The following is a 21,596-nucleotide window of genomic DNA, read 5'->3' on the forward strand; positions in this document are numbered from 1 at the left end:
ACCTCAACAAAATAGAGTAAAAACCTGATGATCCTCCTTCAGTCTGACATAAGGATATCATTCCCTTCTCTAGCTATCCATGTGGCTCAGCCGTGGTTTCACAGCAAACTGTCCCGGGACGAGGCTCAGAAACTAATCACTCAGCAGGGCCTCATCGATGGGTATATTAATTTAAAACTCTGATGATATTGATTTTTATTTGATTATTTTATGAATCTTATTAATTCATTTATTTGTTTATTTATTTTTGATCTCTGAAGATCAAGTTAATTATGATATGAGCCCTTTAACTTCTGTTAACTTTAGTATTGTGATGCCATTTTTGAAGCACTTGATTTTAAAGATGCATTGAATTGAAGCTTCTGCATTTCTAAATCCAAATGAAGTCATTTGTTTCTCTCTTCTCAGGGTGTTTCTGGTAAGGGACAGTCAAAGTAACCCGAGGACATTTGTTCTGTCACTGTGCCATACTCAGAAAATCAAACACTTTCAGATTGTACCGGTAAGTCTGTACTAACACACATTAACTATAGCCACTTTCTACAAATACGGTATAAAATATATATATATATATTTTTTTTTACAACAAATTAATTACGTATGATTGATTTATTTTTATTTATGCAATTATTATGTAATTAAAAATATTTTTAAATAAAATAATAAAATTCAAATACAAAATAATTTAACAAAATCAAAGAAAAATACTAAAAAATGTAATAGATTTAAATAATTATAATAATAATAAAAGCTATGCCACAATGGGTACATTTGTTGCAAGAAACAGCACTGCAAATTAAGACTAAATTATGTTGTCTGTCACTCAGAAAGAGCTAACTATCTTGTGATGAAATGTTAGTTTATAGTTAGTGATATATTTCCATAAATGAAAGAAAAGAATTGTATTCAATAATTTTCTCTTACAATGACTTTGGTTACATGGTTAAAATCTTGTGTATATATGTATATATATATATATATATATATATATATATATATTGTGTGTGTGTAACAAAATCTGCTAAGGGGCACTTAAATGTAACAAATCATGTATCTTTTATGCATCATTTATAGGAAAATGAAACCACATTTTATGAAGCTTTCACAATTTTCACAATTGAGAAGGTAGTGGACTGCATTTTATAAAACCCACCTGTCAGTTTCAGCGAATGAAGAACAAATTTATACTCAAGTGTGTTGTGTATTAGGCATTTAACTTATTTCAATTAATTAGAGTATCGATTCCACAGATCTTGCTGTCTAAAATGACCTTTTTATGTCAGGCTAGTTTGATTATAGTTTATCTGAAAAGTCCCAAAAATATGAGATTTGTGCTTCTGATGTTTTTAAAAAGTGTACCGTGTTGATGGAAAGTGGCAGTAAATGTATTTGTTGGGACGTCTGTTTGTCCTGTGTGTGTGTGTGTGTGTGTGTGTGTGTGACTGTCAGGTTGAAGATAACGGCGAGCTCTTCTATAGTCTGGACGACGGACACACGCGTTTCACTGACCTGCTGCAACTCGTGGAGTTTTACCAGCTGAACAGAGGCGTTCTGCCCTGCAAGCTCAAACATCACTGTGCCCGCATCACCCTCTGAACCGCAGCTTGTGCCTTGGACAGGACACCGTTTCTGTCCACTCCCTGATGAGCATTAGGGTCTGAACTCTGAGACTGTGATAAGGACGAGCATCACTAAACAGACTGGACTTCTGAGGACCCTGATATTCAGCGAGGGATGATCGTCTGTGGTGCGCAAATGTAGATGGGAATGTATAACACACTCTGTCCTGATACAAACACTCTCAGTGTGGATGAGACCACCTTATTAAGCTATCAATCAAAGCTAAGTTTTAACGGCAGACCAGCTGGGTCTCTGTATGGTGTGAACAAACTAAAGCCGGGTGCACATGCTACGATTTTTCATTTTGCCATCTAAGACTAATCTTGGGTAATAGACTTCTTTCAGCTCAAATAGGGTACAGTTTTCTTTTTCAGCAAATGTTTTATAATAATATTATATAATTAATGTATATATTATATTTATATGTATATTATAATTAATGTTATTATTATTATTATGACATTTTATTTTAATGTAAAATTATTTAACTTCCTTTCTGCGTGATAGGGTACAAAATACTGTACAACCCTGACTTTTTATTCTCAGTTTAATAATAATAATTATTTTTATTTTAATGTAACATTTAATTATGAAATGAAAATATTTAAATGGTTATTTTTTGCCATCTAAGACGAATCCTGGGTAAAAGACTACTTTCAGCACGAATAAGGTACAAAATATTATATAACCCTAATTTTTTAAAGAAACCTTTAATAATAATAATTATTATTATTATTAATTTTTTTATTTTAATGTAAACATTTATTTTTATTAACTAAAAATATTACAATAATTTTTTGCATTATGACTAATCTAATCAGTTTAATAATAGTAATAATAAGAAGATCATGTTTTTATTTTAACGTAACATATTAATTCATAATTTCAGTTTTAATAGTTTTTTGCCATCTAAGACAAATCTTGGGTAAAATATTTCTTTCAGCATGAATAGGATATAAAATACAACCCAGATTTGTTTCTTTCTCCAAAAAAATGTGTTATTATTATTATTATGGCATTAAATGTAATGCATTTTTAACTGTTATTAAATAAAAAATATTACAATTATTATTTAATTTAACTAATTAAATAGAGAGAATGTATTACATAAAAAAATATTAATTAAACATTGATTTAAATTACAAGCTTTCATAATTTCATCTTACTTTTTGGCCAATTAAATATGAGTAACTGCACCAAACTGGAACCAGATTTTAATGATTAATTAATAAAACATTTGGTCACAGTCCAGAAATTTTTATAAAAATAAAACTATTTGTTAGCATCTGTTTGGCAACCTGTTATCAATTTAAATAAAACATCCAGGTAATGCTGTGAGTCAAGACTCAAGTTTAAGCTAAGATATATAAGATCACAGTCTGACAGGAAGAAGTCGTACCGCGTGCACCCGGCTTAAAATGGTATGGTATAGCCATAATCTCAACACTTAATAAGCTCAAACTCTTGCTGTTTTCCAGGGGTTCCTTTTTATTCTTTTAATCATGCGTCAGAAAAATTCAGGTATTTTATAAACGACGTGTTTGTTGCGAGAAATGTCATGTTTGCTGAAGAGAATCTGTATCCGTGCATGACGACCCGTCACCAACGCACATAACATGAACACTTGACATTATCCTCTGCTGTATCACGCCGTGGAATGTATCACTTCCTCCCGATGACGGCCAATGACGGTTTACATTCAAGAGCTGCAAGCATGGGTGAGAGAAATCACGTCACCACGAATAACAGATCAAACAATTGTTGTACATTTGAAATTGATTTTTATAGACACGGCAGAATTCAGGTAAACAGCGCCTGGATTGGAATATTTGTAATAGTGAAATTATCAAAAGTGGCGGTTTTTCCAGGAGACATTCATTTTTAATGAAAACAAACCTGATGACACAGATCCGGCAGAGCTCATGTAAAAACTAATGACCAATGATCCGTTTTGAATAGCCAGTATAACTGTACAATAACCAAGCTATAGACTATAGAATAAATGACTCGCTAAGACAAAGAAACTGTCTAAATGACCGTCATGGGCTGCGATTTCTGTTGTAGAAATGAACAATCGGTGTGTTTTCTGCATCCTCTCTGATCTTTTCTGTGTATGTTTCTTGTAGAATGACTTGCAAAATGAACACAATATTATAAATTGTTTTACAGCTGTGTATTAAAAGAAAAAAAAAGGAAAAAAAGCATTTTAAAAAACTTTCTGATGGCCAAGGTCATAATTGCACTGTAGTTGGAACACTGGTAACTTGATTTCTGATCCAGTATATGATACGATTTCTTTTTCTCTGACTGTTAGTTTTATTACTGTTGTTATTATTATTTTAATATTTAGCTCTGTTATTGCTGTCATATTCATCTGTCTTTTTTTTCTACAGCTGTGTGAATGTTGGAGTGTACAGTATGTTCATTTTCTCAATTCATGCTTTCTGTACAGTGCAATCTCACAAAACCTCAAAAACTGGGTCATAAGTAACAACAAAATCAAACGGAAAAAATAAAATTTAAAAAAAGATAATTAAGCACTTTTTCCCCAAGAATTCTCATTACTGTAATGCAGAAAACAATTAAAACTATTAAAAGGTTTTGTTGTGGTAATCGTACTTAAATGTAATTTTTTTATGACATATAACAATTTCTTTCTTTACTTTGTTTTGTTGTTGTTTTTCAGTTTCAAAGTGAAATTTGGCCTGGGCATGTTATGTTTCTGGTTGAAAAATAACAGCATTTAAATGATACTACCAGTCATATTTCCAGCATATGTGAATCAATGTAACTGTGTGCCTATTCATTTACAGTAGATTCACTTTTCAATGTTGCTTCTTTGTATTTTCATTGCAGCACTGAACTGTTGTTTTTGTTGTTTTTCATAATGAATATGTACTTTTATTTCCTGTATGTTTCATGGCCCTGACAGCAAATAAACTTGAAAAACCTTGTTCCATCCAAAATCATCTTATGTCTTGTTTTGCAATGGCCTATTAGCATTTTAGACTTTTGCCTCAAACTCTTAATTTGCTACTTATTAATAGTGGGTTGTTAAGTTTATGTATGGGGTTGGATTAAAGAATCATGCAGAATAAGGCATTAATATGCTTTATAACCATAACAAACAGACAATATTCTAGTAATATGCATGCTAGTAAACAACTAGTTAATAGTGAGAATTGGTCCCTAAATTAAATATTTTTTCCCATGGTTTTCCATAGGCATTTTTCCACAATCATAGGCTGTCAAATATGATATATTCATCTGTAGGATGCAAAAGAGACTATTTTTGCTCTACTTTTATTGCACAAACTTTGACTTTTATTCAATGGGTCAAAAGTTTTAGACCTGCAATTTCGGAATAACAAAATAGAGCACCGGTGGACTATTTGTGATTGGAAAAAGGCCTTATTAAACTTCATCACACAGGGTTTTTGTACACCACTGAGTACGTGAGAGGATGTTTCTTATTGTGTGACACCAGCAGTCAAACACGGAGGAGGAAGCATAATGCTCCAGGGATCTTTTGCTGGATCCAGAGTCTGCGATTTGCTTAAAGTGAGTGGTTCCCTGAAGCGGGAACACAAGCACATCCTCACAGCACGATGCTGCATGCTCTGGTCTCAGCTAGTGGATCAGGGGTTCATCCTACAGCAAGAAAAGAACCCAAAACAAACCTCCGGGCTATGCCAGGACCACCTTTGCTTCAAATGATGGACGGCCAGCACTGTGTCCAGACTTAAACCCCACAGAGTCAGATCAGGACCAACTGGACAGAAGGGTAGGGCAAAGCAACACAGCTGAGGGAACTTCTGCAATGTTGAGTAAAAAAAAAAAAAAACATTTATAGAAAGTAAGCCACATTTGATTGGTTAAAAGCAAATGTTTTTCCAGTAACGTTACTAAAATGTTTGTTAGTTCACAAACATTATTCATTGTTCATGGAACTTTCTTCTGAAACCTTTTATGGTTAGCTATTGGATGTTAAACATTTTTTAGAGAACATTCAAAAGTAACATTTCAGACGTTCTAAAACCTTTGATCTAACCGTGTATCTGTCTGCCTAGCAACCCCCTAGCAACCTCCTACAAGGCATAGATAACCTTTAAAGCTGGATTTATCTCACAATAAACCGCCCACTATTTAAACTGAGCACCATATAACTTTAAAAGGTTTTAATCTAACATTCACCTTTTGTCTGGAGAGACGTTTAAAAATATATAATCACTAGAATCTCTGGAAGACTCTGATTGGTCAATGTCGGCGTTCCAAGGTCAGTAACTAACGTAAGTTCCGACATATAATCGCGAACCCTGTGGGCTCAGTGTACATTATCCCTTACTTAACTATTTAATAATTAAACAGAGCAGTGAAAGACATATCTGCACCGTGAGGTCTGCGTTACATGCCGCTGGCCGCTAGATGGAGGTAAGGGATTGTTAAACGGTTCTTCGCTCCTGCAGGTGAGCTCCTCAGGTAAACTTTTAGCAACAAAACACAATCTGACTAATCACTTGTAAATTGGATGGATTATCTTGTGGATTATCTTCCGAAGGTGCTGTTCTACTTCTAAAAGGTGAGATTTCCTTTTTAAAAACTGTTTTATTTTGCAGATACCTTACAAACAGGGCTGTGGTCTACTAAATGTTTGATTTTTAAATCGTATGAATTTGCCATAAAACAAGAAATTGAAAGAAAAAGATATATGTATTTTCTTTTGTTTTATACCATTATAAATTGGTTTGTAATAAATAGCTCATAATCAAATTCATTCTGTATAATACAAATATTATTTGATGAGAAATATTAACACGTTCGATTTTTGTGTTGAAATGATTTGTATTTCCTTATATTACAATTCTTACTGGCAATTTTTTTTTATTTGAATTCGTTTTCAGTCCTATTTCCTATATTTTCTTCTCTTTTATTCGTATTTAAATTATTATTTTGTTATATTACTTTATTATATATTATTTATTTTATTTTATAACACCATGTACAGTTTATATATATATATATATATATATAATTAACACCAATTGCAAATAGCCAACCTTGTTGGCAAAGTCTATTTTACCAGCCACTACTGGTCTAGCCTCTTCTAATCTACCCTTAGTACAAATAGTATAACAGTATATTGCACTTTGTAAACAAAATGTTATTTGTTGCTATTTAAAGTGCATTTGTCCAGACAGTATTTCTCATTTTTTACAAAAGAGACCTTCACTTGGTGTGAATAACCTGTGCTTTTTTCGTTTTCTGTCTCTGTTTGTGTGCGTGCATATTGATACTTTTGCAATATTCTGTGGCAGATCATTCTCATCCAGTAGTTTGAAATGGAAAGATTGAGAAATCGGTTGTCAGAGACCTTGCCTTTGGCAGCATCTGTAGTGCACACTGCACAATTAGCATGTCTCTCTGACGGCCATCTGCTGAGTGACCCGTTGGGTGGCATGTGAGAGTCTGCAGCTCTGTAGTGATCAGAAATCCCGTGCAGCGTTCATATGACATAACGTGCATGTGAGAGTTGAACCGCTCTGAATCCCTGTTGTGAGTTTAAACGTGGCGTCTCTCTTCTCCTCCCACCCCGAGCACTGCTCTCTCTCTGGGCAGAACACTTTCACTTCTCAGATCTGGAGGATATAGATGCACTGATTTCTTAAACACACTCCCCGTCTTCCAAGGTCTGCTGTTAAACGCTCCTGTGAATGTATTTCTCCCATTGATCTGTGTTTGGCTGCAGGGTTCTACAGAGAGAGAGCAGCTGTCAGAGAGAGCGAACTTGAGAGAAAGCGCTCCTTAATGAATTCATCCTGCTAAATGCAGTCCAAAGTGCCTGTGGATAGCTGTGATCCGCTTCGCTATAAGGGCCCTGTGTCTGGGGCCCTCCTCTGACTGACTGCTACCTACACTTCATAGTGTTCCACAGTATAGCTCAAAACAATAGTATTTATTTTTTATTTACATATATTATTTCTTATTCAAACTTGTGGTTATTTATACATACTGTATATATACATTTGATCATTTTACATGTTTATATATATATATATATATATATATTATATTTTGTACATTTTATACATATATATATTATATTTAGAAATATTCATAACAATTATTTTTAAATATTTAAGAAAAATACTTGGTTCATGTACTTGTTTGTTCACGTTAAATCAAACAGTGCATTACGTTTATGTTAAATGTAAATCAGTTCAAACTTTTTTAGTGAATCAATTCAAAACTCAAAATATAAAATATCATACATTATTAAAATGTGACATTGAAAAGGCATTTTTCATGTATTAAAATAGTGGTAACACTTTTATTAATTTTATTTGTTAACTAACAATAAACAACTTCTACAGCATTTAATAATCTTAGTCAATGCAATTTCAACATATAATAATGACTTTTTTTATATCAAAAGGTATATTTGTTAACATTATTCCCAGTCATAAGTGTAAATTTTCAAAAATCGAAATTAAGCTTTCCATTGATGTATGGTTTGTTAGGATCGGATAATATTTGGTCGCGATACAACTATTTGAATATCTAGAATCTGAGGGTGCAAAAAAATAAAAATATTGAGAAAATTGCCTTAAAATTGTCCAAATGAAGTTCTTATCAATGCATATTACTAACCAAAAATTAAGTTTTGATATATTTATAGTAGGAAATTTACAAAATATCTTCATGGAACATGATCGTTACTTAATATCCTAATGATTTTTGGCATAAAAGAAAAATGGATAATTTTGACCCATACAATGTATTGTTAGCTTACTTTACTTACTTTTACTTTTGTCATTTAGCAGACGCTTTTGTCCAAAGCGACTTACAAATAAGAAAAAGTAACTAAAACTAAAAAAGTTACAACTCTATAAATACTATCTACCCACATATTTAAGAAAATAAAGAAATTAAATCAAATTAACACATGCATATAACAACAACATTTCAATAATAAACATATCAATGAAAAAATGAAATAAAAAGCTACTACTATCCCTTGCCGGTGTCCCTGCCCGGTGGAGTCGCACGGTAGAGTCGATGGTCTTTACACTCTTTGGTCTTCACACTAAGAGGGCTTCACACGACGACTGCCGCGACCGCTGCCGCGGTATAATAACCTTTATTATACCAATCTAACAAATGATCATTTCAATTCAGCTGGACCCACTTTCCTGTTTATCAACTACAAATGGCCAAGCAAGTGCACACACTGACAAGATACACGATACAGTACGAGACCAAACGCGATTTCAGCAACTCTCATCCTAGTAAACAAAATAAGCGTTTCCTAGCAACGGCAAATGCGCTAAACACTGAGACAAGTAAATACACTTACGAGCTGATTTTAAACTTCCGCTGATAGACTGCTTCTCTTAAAGACCACTTCCATTACACTGCCTTCTGCTGGCGCTTGAACCCACTTTCCTGTTTATCAACTACAAATGGCCAAGCAAGTGCACACACTGACAAGATACACTATTAGCCATTGCTACAAATATACCCGTGATACTTAAGACTGGTTTTGTGGTCCAGGGTCACAAATACATATATATACTGTATTAATATGCTGAGAAAACTGTAAATAAGGCAAGCAACTTGCAGCAAAAGAATCAAAAGTCTTTCATTTTGGCCAGCGACTTGTGTAGAAAAGTTTAACTTTATGCAGACAAAGAATATTGTAGTCCAGTGTTGACTGTGTTAAAGAAGTCAATCTGTGCAGTGAAAATGTCTTAATTTTGTATAGCGTGTCTCAGACCATGTGCATGGACATTATTAAGAAATGATGCATGGAAAGCGGTTTTGTGTTGCATGCACAGTGGGACAAGTAATTGTGTGTGTGTGGATTGCCACACAAAGATGTCTGCATTGGCAAAGAGCATGCATTGGCTGTCATTCATCTTTATTATTATTACTCCTCTTCGTCCCCTATGGGACATAAGGCTTCAATGAGCACTCTCCATTGCATTCGGCCCCTGGCAGCATGTTGGGCCTCTCCCCATGACAGATTCATCTGTTTCAGCTCTTGTGTCACAGTTCTGCGCCAGGTGCTTTTGAGTCTCAGTTTCTTTTGCCAGGTGGTGTCCATCTTATGCGATTTTTGTGATGCAGTCCTGTTCCATTCTCAACACATGTCCCAGCCATCTCAGACGTCTATGCGTAATCTGCTTAATTATACTCCAACTTCCCGTTTTCTCATACAGTTCATTGTTGGAGATCTTATTAGGCCAAAAAATCTGGCATATTCGTCGGAGGCATCCATTATGGAACACTTCCATTCTCTTCATGTCTGTTTTGACAGCTCGCCAGCTCTCAGAACCGTACAGCAGAATGGATTTTACATTGCTGTTATATAGGAGCATCTTCGTTGTAAGGCTGTATTGTTTTGATCTCCAGATAGGCCGCCAGAGTTGGGAGAAGGCACCCTGAGCCTTTCCAAGTCTTGTTTTAATATCTTTAGATACCCCGCTGTCCTTACTGATAAGACTGCCCAGATAGGTGAAATCTTCCACAAACTCAAGTGGTTCATCATTAACAAGTATGGGTACTGTGGGGACGGAGTTGACACACATCACTTGTGTTTTGGAAGTATTGACACTGAGCCCAACTTGTCTAGCAAAGTCGTTCAGCCTGCATGTCGTACTGGTTGGTTGATAGGAGAGCAAGATCGTCAGCAAAGTCAAGATCTTCCAGTTGGGTGAACAGAGTCCACTGGATGCCTCTAGGTCTGTCTGCTGTGGTGTTGGTTGTAATCCAGTCTATGGTGACCAGGAAGAGGATAGGAGATATAATGTACCCCTGTCTTACTCCGGACTGTACGGGACACCACTCAGAGAGGTCGTTTCCCTTGATGACACTACACTCAAAATGTTCATAGAATGTTTTTATGATTGAGATGATCTTTGATGGTATTCCATAGGAGTGCAGTATCTTCCAGAGGGTTTTTCGGTGGACACTGTCGAAGGCCTTCCTGAAGTCCACTAAACTGATGGAAAGGGGTGCATTCCATTCCAAACATTGCTCTATGATGTTGCGCAGCAAAAATCTGGTCCATACATCCTCTTCCCTTCCTGAAGCCTGCTTGCTCCTGTCTAATTCTGGTGTCAATAGCTGTCTCCATCCGGTTAAGAAGGACTCTGCAAAACACCTTGCTTAGAATAGATAGAAGGGTGATTCCACGCCAGTTGTCGCAGTTCTTAATGTTGCCTTTCTTAGGGACTTTGACAATAAGACTTTTGGACCAGTCTTCAGGGATGGTATCACTGTTCCAAATGTCTTGGAATAGGTCCGTCAGCACTCGTGTAGATGTTAGAATGTCGGCCTTGAGCATCTCAGCATAAATAGGATCAATGTCATTCATCTTTAATATAGGCTAATGTGTTATGCACTGCTCAATTAATATGCAACCCTTTTCCCAGCAGAATGTTTGTTTTAGTGGCATATAGGCTGGTTTGATGTAATTGCATCATAAAAGAATTGCAATAATTCATCGAATTTTATACGCTGACAGCAAAACCGTTGTAAGTACATAGTGAAAATCAGCCGTAGTGCCCAGTCTGTTTGCTGGAAGCACCTGGTCGTGAGGTGAGATGAAGTATGCTGGGGCTGAAGGTGAGGGTGCATAACCAGAGCGTGTCACAGGAAGTGTTCCTTCGAAAGGGGTCAAGCTGGGCCCCGAGGCACAAACTACTCTAGTTCGCATTAATGCCAGTGCTAATGTCAGCGAAGCCCCAAAGGTAGTGAACCTCCAGCAAAGTAAGCAAGGATTACAGGAGCAAGTGACTTTACTCTACTGTAAACAATCCTGTCGTGCTCCCGTAAAACACACAAACACACTAGAGGCTGACATTTTTTCGGGAATCCCGCGGGTCACGGGAATCCCGCGGGAATCCCACGGGATGGGAAACAAAATCACTATTAATAACGTGATTGGGACGGGACTGGAAAAAATGTAAGCGGGAGTGGGCGGGACTGGGAATCGTAATAACACTATGATAACTATAACTATACAGAAATATACCTTTTAAATAAATAAACTAATTTTGAACTCAATACTAGTTGTCCTGTCTCTTTATGCTCTCCTCCTGTTTGCTTTCTTGTAGCTGGTTAAGTGAATGGCGTGCTCCACACACCCGTAACAGTTGGTGGCGATAGTGCCAACCACCAATAATGGTAGAGAAGAAGTAGGCTTCTTCACGCACTTTTTAGCCGCGAAAATCATAACCAAAATGGAGGCAGACGTGAAAGCTACACTGCAACGACTACTGTCTGAAAATAATACGTCAGTTGTGCTCACGGATATTTCTGGGCGGTCTGAAATAACTAAAAAAATTTTACGCGTTGAGAAAGATGGTGTGAAAACGCCATACACCAGCTGCAAGACTTGTAGACAACTGATTAAGTACTTTTCAGACTCAGGCACGAGTGGCCTTCAGCGTCACACATGTGTATGGATGGATGGATGGATGATTTGCATAAAATTCAACATGAAACACACTGTGCATTGTTAAGATTTGTTATGACTTTCAGTTCAATAAAATAAATTACATTTTGGATTTTTATTCAACTAAGCTGGGCATGCTGTGATCTGTACTGTATTTATTTTTACTGTAACTGACAGATTCCAGCCAAAAAAAAAAACAACAACACGGGAGTGGGAGGGAATGGGAGTCATTCTTCTGGGATTGGGACGGGACGGGATTTCCCCCCAGTCTTTTTATGGGATTTTGATGGGACGGGATATTTTTTGTGGGAGAGGGACGGGAGAGGTTTGAAAATTCACTCCCGTGTCACCCTCTAAAACACACACACACATAACAACAGAAGGAGACACTACCGTGAGTATTAACTTCTTGTTTGAGAGTGATTGTGATATTACTTAATTATGAGTCGTTGATTGATGATAGATCAGCCAATATTTAGCCTCAAAATCAAAGATATGATTGCCTTAATGCATTTATATTTTGACGTAATGACCCCACCCTGAAATTAAAACCATGTAGTATACTGTATGTTCATGCATGAATTTCTGTACTTTATTTGATTGTAACCTAGACATAATTCATATTTATAATAACAATAATACTTAATTAACCACTTTAAATTTAATATAAGAGTAGTCACTAGATATTGTGTTGTGAATATTAAAGCAGTATTTTACAGATGTTTTTCTGCCGGATACGTTGTTGTACCAGTAGGTGGCGACAAGTGGTGAGCCATTTAAATCTTTCAAAAATGATTTGTTGATGTACACTGATTTATTCAGGTATGTGTACTTTATGATAATTTACTCTTCTGATTCTTTCAAAGTCACTGATTCATTCATTCACTGAGTCATTTGAATCATTCGCTCTAGCCAATTCACTCAAAAACACTGATTCGTTTAGGGGTGAAGCTACTATATGATGCACATTATTGTCAATGCTTTAAGTATTAACTTGTGTTTATTGAGCCGATAATCAGCCGATATTCAGCCTCAAAATCGAAGATATGATGCTAGATGTACGTGTCTATATAGTCCAAACAGAGTATAAAGACACTTTATCAGTGGATGTACATTTTCTGTTTTCATGTGAACTGTAAATTTTGTGTAAATACTTTGTAAATAAGCATTCGTTCAATTTCAGTAATGTTTTTGAAGTCTCATTTTACAGTAAATGCAGTATCTGCTTGCATATGTTCGCAATATATCAACAATCCCTAATATAGGTGCTATTCATGCCACTCGTTAAGACGTGTTCAAGTTCAAGTTCAAGTTTATTTGTATAGCGCTTTTTACGATACAAATCGTTGCAAAGCAGCTTTACAGGAAATTAAGTTTCCACAATATATTTATATATTGCAGAACCTTAATATATTTAACTTATGGCAAAATTTGGTAATTCTGTATGTTGTCTGAGCTTTGGCATCCTCTGAGGTCCTCAGAGGGGTTGGCATCATCTTTTCTCAGGTGTTCGGTCATCTCAGATCATTTAAGGGTTGGATCCAGACTGAAGCTTCTGTAATTCCTAGTTACCACAGGATGTTAACAGAGAAACAAATAGAGACATAATTAGCGTAGCTGCTGTTCCATCTAAGCAAAAATTATTTGTTCAACCCAAGCTAAAGAATAATAATAATGTACATTTGATCAGATATAACTGCAGTACAAGATTATAAGATGTATTATGTGAATGCTTAGCTAAAGAGATGTGTCTTTAATCTAGATTTAAATAGAGAAAGTGTATCTGAACACCGAACGTTATCAGGAAGGCTATTCCAGAGTTTGGGAGCCAAATGTGAAAAAGCTCTACCTCCTTTAGTGGACTTTGCCATCCTAGGTACTACCAAAAGTCCAGAGTTTTGCGACCTTAGGGAGCGGGTTGGATTGTAGCGTGGTAGAAGACAAGTTAGGTACGCAGGAGCTAAACCATTTAGGGCCTTATAGGCAAGTAATACTATTTTGTAAATGATATGGAACTTAATAGGTAGCCAGTGCAGAGACTGTAAAATTGGGGTAATATGATCATATTTTCTTGACCTGGTAAGAACTCTAGCTGCTGCATTTTGGACTATCTGTAGCTTGTTTACTGAAGATGCAGCCACCTAGCAGTGCATTACAATAGTCCAGTCTAGAGGTCATGAAAGCTTTTCTGCATCAGAAACAGGTAGCATCTTTCGAAGCTTGGCAATGTTTCTAAGATGGAAGAATGCTGTTTTTGTAACATGGGAAATGTGATTTTCGACAAGTTGCTGTCTAATATAACACCCAGATTTTTGACTTTAGAGGATGTAACAGTACATCCGTCTAGTTGCAAATTGTAATCCAAGAGATTTTGTGTACTGTTTTTTGGTCCAATAAGTAATTTCTCTGTTTTATCTGAATTTAATTGGAGGAAATTATTGGTCATCCAATCTTTAAATTTTTTTACACAATCTATTAGCTTAGATAGTTTAGAAGTTTCACCTGGTCTTGTTGAGATATATAGTTGAGTATCATCAGCATAACAATGAAAACTAATCCTGTATTTTCTAATAATATTACCAAGGGGCAACATGTATATTGAAAATAGCAGAGGACCTAGGACAGATCCTTGTGGTACTCCATACTTTACTGGTGATAATTGAGATGACTCTCCATTTAAATGAACAAAGTGGTAGCGATCGGACAGGTAGGATCTAAACCATCTTAAAGCCTGCCCTTGAATACCAGTATAGTTTTGTAATCGATCTATGAGTATGTCATGGTCTATAGTGTCGAACGCAGCACTAAGTTCAAGTAATACTAGCAATGAGATGCAGCCTTGGTCTGAAGCAAGAAGCAAGTCATTTGTTATTTTAACAAGTGCAGTTTCTGTACTATGGTGAGGCCTGAAACCTGACTATTCTTCATAGAGATATTTTTTTTGCAAGAAGGAGCACAATTGAGCAGACACAACTTTTTCAAAAATTTTAGACATAAACGGAAGATTTGAAATGGGTCTGTAATTTGCCAGTTCATTAGAATCTAGTTGTGATTTCTTAATAAGAGGCTTAATAACCGCCAGCTTGAATGGTTTTGGGACGTGACCTAAAGATAACGATGAGTTAATAATATTGAGAAGCGGTTCTTCTGCTACAGGTAACAACTCTTTCAGTAGTTTAGTGGGTACATGATCTAATAAACATGTTGTTGGTTTAGATGCACTGATAAGTTTATTTAGCTCTTCCTGTCCTATAGTTGTAAAGCACTGCAGTTTTTCTTTGGGTGCGATGAATGAAGCTGAAATACTAGACGCAGTAGAATATACATTTGTTATTGTATTTCTGATGTTATCTATTTTATCATTAAAGAAATTCATAAAGTCATTACTATTAAACTGAGGGAATATTTAGATCGGGTGACGTCTGTTTATTTGTTAATCTAGCCAGTGTGCTAAATAAGAACCTTGGATTGTTTTGGATATTATCTATGAGTTTGCAGATATGCTCTGCCCTGGCAGCTTTTAGAGCCTGCCTATAGCTGGACATACTGTTTTTCCACGCAATTCTAAAAACTTCCAAGTTAGTTTTTCTCCATTTGCGCTCAAGATTACGAGTTTCTTTCTTGAGAGAATGGGTATAACTGTTGTACCATGGCGCAGTACGTTTTTCTCTAACCTTTTTCAATTTGAGGGGGGCAACAGCTTCTAATGTATTAGAGAAGATAGTGCCCATGTTGCTAGTCATTTCGTCTAGTTCATGTGTATTTATGGGTACACAGAGCAGTTGAGATAAATCAGGTTTCAGGTTATTTGTGATTCTGTCTTTGGTGGCTGGAACAATAGTTCTGCCCGGACGATAACGTGGAGCCATATAATTAATATCAGTAATACGCAACATGCACGATACAAGGAAATGATCAGTAACATCATCACTTTGAGGTACGATATCTATATCGGCAAGATCAATTCCATGCGATATAATTAAATCTAGCGTATGATTTAAACGATGAGTGGGCCCGGTGACGTTTTGCTCGACTCCAAAAGAGTTTATTAGGTCAGTAAACACAAGTCCTAACGCATCATTTGTATTATCAACGTGAATGTTAAAATCTCAGACAATTAGCACTTTATCAACATTGACCAATAGATCTGAGAGGAAATCTGCAAATTCTTTTAGGAAATCTGTATATGGCCCTGGCGGTCTATACACAGTAGCCAGAGCAAGAAATAGGAGAGATTTCTTTTGCATATCTAACAGTGTAACATTAAGCAGAAGTATTTTGAATGCGTTAAACCTCCTGTATCCTGTTTTCTGAGTAACATTGAGAATATCACTATATATTGTTGCAACACCGCCGCCACGACCAGTCTGACAGGGCTCATGTTTATAACAGTAGCTTGGTGGAGTAGACTCATTTAGACCAAAATATTAATTTGGTTTAAGCCAGGTTTCAGTCAGGCAGAGTACATCACATGATCTGTGATCATTTCATTTACAATAACTGCTTTGGGTGCGAGTGATCTAATGTTTAGGAGCCCAAGCTTTAAAAATAGTTTTTGTTCATTTATTTTGCGCTTTTCTGGTTTAATCACGATCAGATTTTTTCTAGATCCTGCATTAAATTTATATTTTGACCTCGCTATTCGGGGAACAGACACAGTCTGTATAGATTGGACAATGCAAGTACTTCTATCATTTAAGTGGGTAGAACTCATCATAGTAGTTATTTGAGAATTGGCTTACTAGTCAGATGGAGCATAGCGTCCTGGAGATGTTGTCCGACAGGAGTTCCGCTCCGACTCTGCTGGGGTGCAGGCCATCAGCACGGAAAAGCCTAGGACGCTCCCAGAAAAGATTCCAATTATTAACAAAGAGCAGTTTCTGTTCTTTACACCATGACAATAACCATTAGTTTAAAGCAAACAGTCTACTGAACCTTTCGTGTCCTCGTCGATACGTGGGAAGCGGTCCTGACACGATGATCGTCGTCGCGGGCGATGTGCTGCGTACCGTCTCGATCAGGACACTGAAGTCCCTCTTCAGTGTCTCCGTCTGCCGCAGCTTGGTGTCGTTAACCCCCGCGTGCATCGCGACAGCACCGATGCTCTCGTCGCACTTCAGGATCGCGGGTATCTGCGGAGAAACATCGAGAACACGAGCACCGGGGAAACAGTGAGTGTGCACTTTACCTTCAGCTAACGTAGCACGGACGTGCCGGACGATGGAGTCTCCGACGATCACAGCGTCGCTTTCCGTCTCGCGGAGGGGAGCGAAGCGGTTCCGGGTGGAGATCTCGAAGACCGGAGGCGGCGGAGGGGGAGAGGTCGTCGCCCGGGGCCTGGCTCGCGTCTTCCGCTGCTGGTGCACCCAGGGTCCGTGGCGCCCCGTTGCTGGAGTGAAGGACATCTGGGAAGATCGCGTCCTGGGTGCACAGGGCCTGTGCAGAGAAACACATTGAGTAGAGGTGGTGGGAGTGTTAGCAGCGTGCTGTATACTTACCCTGGACTTGTGAGCTTCAGCCCGGGATGTTTCCAGCACGGCTCTCCGTTCTCTCAGCTGGGCCTGCTTCTCCACCAGGTCGCGGATCTGCTTCTCCATGGCCTTGCCACAAATTACCACAAATGATTTTGTCATTTGTTTAAGACACAGTGAGACTGAGATTTTGGAAGTAATTCAGTCACATTGGAATTTGATTAAAGCCTGTTTTGTCTGACAAAAGTGATTAATAGAAACTGAGCCAAAATTGAAAAAACCTCATGTTGTTCCAAACCTGCATATTATTTTGTTTGACAAAAACACCATACAAGACCACAAAAGTAATAAAAAGCACAATTGTTCAAGTCTTCATACCAGAATCATTCAGTCGATATTCATCTCATTCCAGTCAAACCTGAAGCATTGGCATGTCTATTGAATCTGAACGCAAATGAGATTTCAGAGGAGCTTCAGTGGATGTGAAGATTATCATGTAAAAAAAAACATTATTCTGGTCATCATACAAACCTGACTTCATATGAAGACTTACAATATTAAGCACGAGTCAAATGAACTACTTTTATGGTGCTTTTTCTGGAGCTTGACACCCGTGGTCACTGAATTGCTGTTGTTTGCATAATATCTGTGTAAAAATCCTTCCGAACGACATGCGGGTGAGTAAATAATGACAGAATTTTCCTTTGAGATGAGCTATTCCTTTAAAGACCAGAGTTATTTACAGAGCACAGCCCATTAACACAAGACTCGGAGACTTTGTTACGCAGACAGTTAAAACAAATGCAGTTTGCACAGAACATACTTCCTCTTCAAACTTTCTTGCTTTTAATGTCTCTCTCTCCCTTAGTCTCTCAGATCGAGGGAATAAATGGACACAGGCTTGTGGCCATGTATTTTTTTTTTTTCTCTCCCTCGTTCTGATAGATTGTAGTTGAAGCTAATTGCAGTGTTTCAGAGCGGACTCTCTCGTCTGCTTAACCCCAGGATTTCTGTCCTTTTTTTTTCTCCTTTCTTTTTTTCATTCCAGAGGTCTCGGTGTGGAAGGATGGCGAGTACCCTGCTTTGTTAATTACGAGGATAACACATTCACTCATCAAATAATGGATGTGCTTTGCAATTTCAAGTTTTAATAATCAATTACTGAGAGCAATTCTCCATGGAGTTGCAAAAGAGTCATTAAGTCTCAAAAGGCAAAGAAAAAAAAAAAAGCTCTATTTTTACAAATGCCTGAGGGGTATTGGCTCAAAGCACTTCCTATGCATTTGCCAGTGTAATTCCAATAGAAAAGGCATGGAAGAAAAGCTTGTGGCATTTAGTTCTTTGAAAAGAGGTGGTGTCTTATGAGGTGAAGTGTGGAGCGGAAGCCTGTGGACTGTAAAATATTAGCAGGGATGTTGAACAAATGATTTGTACAGTGGGGTCTAAAAGTCTGAGATCACTTGTGAATATGCTGCTTTTCTGCATTTTTCTAATTTAATACAATTTGTAAAAACAAATCATATGATCGGCAAAATATTTCAGACCTATTTCTTATTGATTTTTCATCAGATTTTTCTTAATAAAATCCTAACATGTTCTCTTTATTTCCAGATTTAAATTAGATTCTAAATCCCAGTTTTGCAATGTAATCCCAGACTTATGAACCTCACCGTGCATAAAATATGCTGAAAACAGATGCTTTACCTACATTCATCACCTGTACAGTACATGTTGATTGCTTTATAACTGCTTTATATACACTTAATTTTTCATTCTTTCCATCTCAAGTGATCCAGAAAAATTGGTTACTTGAAGGTTTTCCCATTTTGTGTGTGTGTGTGTGTGTGTGTGTGTGTGAGAGAGAGAGAGAGAGAGAGTGTTTACTGCATTGGAGGGGCTATAGTTAACTAAATCTAAATCTAAAACAAAAATTAAAACCATAAAATAATTTTGCTACATGAAATAAAATAAAATATAAAAACTTTATTTCAGTTAGTTGACAAGTCAACATTTATCATTGTAATTTAGATTAACTTGATATACATTTCTTTTAATAATATTATTAAAATTAAAATTGTAATAATATTATTAATAATTTTAATAATAATAATAACTGAACAAAAAGTAAATCTATATAGACATGAAAAAATGACAAATACACAATAAAATTACTAAATGAAAACAAACTATATTAATAAAAACTATAAAAAAAATCTCAGGGACACTAAAATAAGACTGTATTGTACCAACTTTTTGTGTTTATTTATTATAGTTTTTTAAAAATTTTATTTACATTTACATTTAGTCATTTAGCAGGCAATTTTATACAAAGCGACTTAGAAATGAGGACAATAGAAGCAATCACAAACAAAAGAGCAATAATAGTTATCTATTATAATTTCATATTATTTATTTATTGTTTCAGTTGAACTTCCAACTTGCACTGAGATTTAAATTTCAGCCAGTGTCAGTGTTTTAACCCTGTTGTCTCTTTATTTATATATATATTGTTGTGTTTGACATTCCAGCTAGCTTTTTCTTTTAATCTCAATGTATAATGAAAGTTTAATAATTACTTTCCCCCTCAACTCTAAAAATGAATTCAACACAACAACATTAACTCTACAGCTCATGCATTGGCTGTTTTTTTTGTTTTTTGTCTTTTTTTTACCCAGAGGGCAGTTCTCACCACCTGAGCCGTGGCACCGCTGTCGTGACCCCGGCATCATGCAGTGGGTGGTAACACACAAGAAAGGGCTGTTGGTCAATATTTTTAATGTCAATATATAATGTTCATGCATTTTCATTAATAAATATTACTGACTTCTAGACTAGTCTAGTCTGCCAATGTGTGTGAGTGGGTGGTAAGATGGTTTTTTAAAATGATTAAGTCTTCCAATGAAACTGAGAAGTGAAGATCGTATAGCCAGACGTTTGACTAGCGGCATAAAGTCTGGTCCAGTTTGAAGCATGTTATTTTTTCTGACTTGGAACGTGTCATTGAGGGTGGGTCGGTTTGAAATAGTTGATATCACAAGAATAATAGACTGCTGTGGAAAAAAAACATTATTGGTGTAAATGATTGTTTTAATGGAAAATCTACATTTCTGCTTCTAGTTTATATCCTGCTAAAAGTGGCAAAGCGTGTCTGTTTACTGCTAGAAAGATTTTAGACAGTTGTGAAGATGTTAGGAGTTTACAGTGAGACTCTACAGCAGATTGAAGCGCAGAAAAGATAGATGGCTGTTACAGACGATCAAAGGCAGAGTGAAAAAAGGAATGACACAGCTGGATCAGGAAGGTGCGGAAAGCAACAACAACAAAAAATACATCTCTTGTACAGGAAGCAAGAAAAGATAGAGAGTATCTTAAGAACAAAAACAAGCTGAAAGATGCATGACAGCAGCATACTGTGCCAAAAAAAAAAAAAAAATACAAATATGTCACTGTCTGACATGCCTTTAGATTTGATCTTCTGACTCAGCTTGGAAAATCTGTCTAAAATGACGCGCCCCATCTCGTGGTAGTGTTTGATCGTCAGTTCAGAGACTATTATTAAAGTGATCTCTAAATGTGACACATCAGCTGCATAAACTAAAAACGCATCAAGAACCATATGAAAGAACGGAATATATGGATGAGGATTACTGTGTTTGTGTGCCAGCGATGCATTGATATTCTTCAAACATTCTGGATTGGGTTTATTCTGAACCTGCGTATTAAACTACCGCAAATAATTCACCCTGAACCGCTTAGCATACAGACTCCATTCAGACTTTATTTTCTTTATTGGTTGTAGTAGTAATCCTGATACTTTTTAAAGATATGTAAGAACTGACTTGCATTGTTTGCCATAAACAATGTTCTTGACAACATCATTGTAGAATTTGCATACTGAATATTCTTGTTGGCCTTCTTTGCATACAAAATTATGATTCGTACTTTTTCTTCCATCTTCTGTTATTGTTATGAAATATTTATTTTTTCAAACAAATACTGACCTTTCGCACTTTCTTTTTTCTCAAAGAATCCAGAAAATTTTTATT

The 21,596-nt window shown here is 36.4% G+C and overlaps 1 protein-coding gene across 2 annotated transcripts in view; it reads left to right on the forward strand.

Annotated features, from left to right (window-relative positions):
- Positions 1-4,576, forward strand: part of LOC306876007 (growth factor receptor-bound protein 14-like) — a 60,335-nt gene extending 55,759 nt beyond the window's left edge. For both annotated transcript variants that reach the window (XM_079426893.1, XM_079426894.1), the window contains 3 exons: positions 74-161; positions 409-502; positions 1,450-4,576. In XM_079426893.1, the coding sequence (XP_079283019.1) occupies positions 74-161; positions 409-502; positions 1,450-1,596 (329 nt within the window). In that variant the 3' untranslated portion in view covers positions 1,597-4,576. The remainder of the gene's footprint in view (positions 1-73; positions 162-408; positions 503-1,449) is intronic.
- Positions 4,577-21,596: the final 17,020 nt, after the last annotated feature.

This window comes from Barbus barbus (genome assembly GCF_936440315.1).
Source record: "Barbus barbus genome assembly, chromosome: 10".
NCBI classification, from domain to species: Eukaryota; Metazoa; Chordata; class Actinopteri; order Cypriniformes; family Cyprinidae; genus Barbus; species Barbus barbus.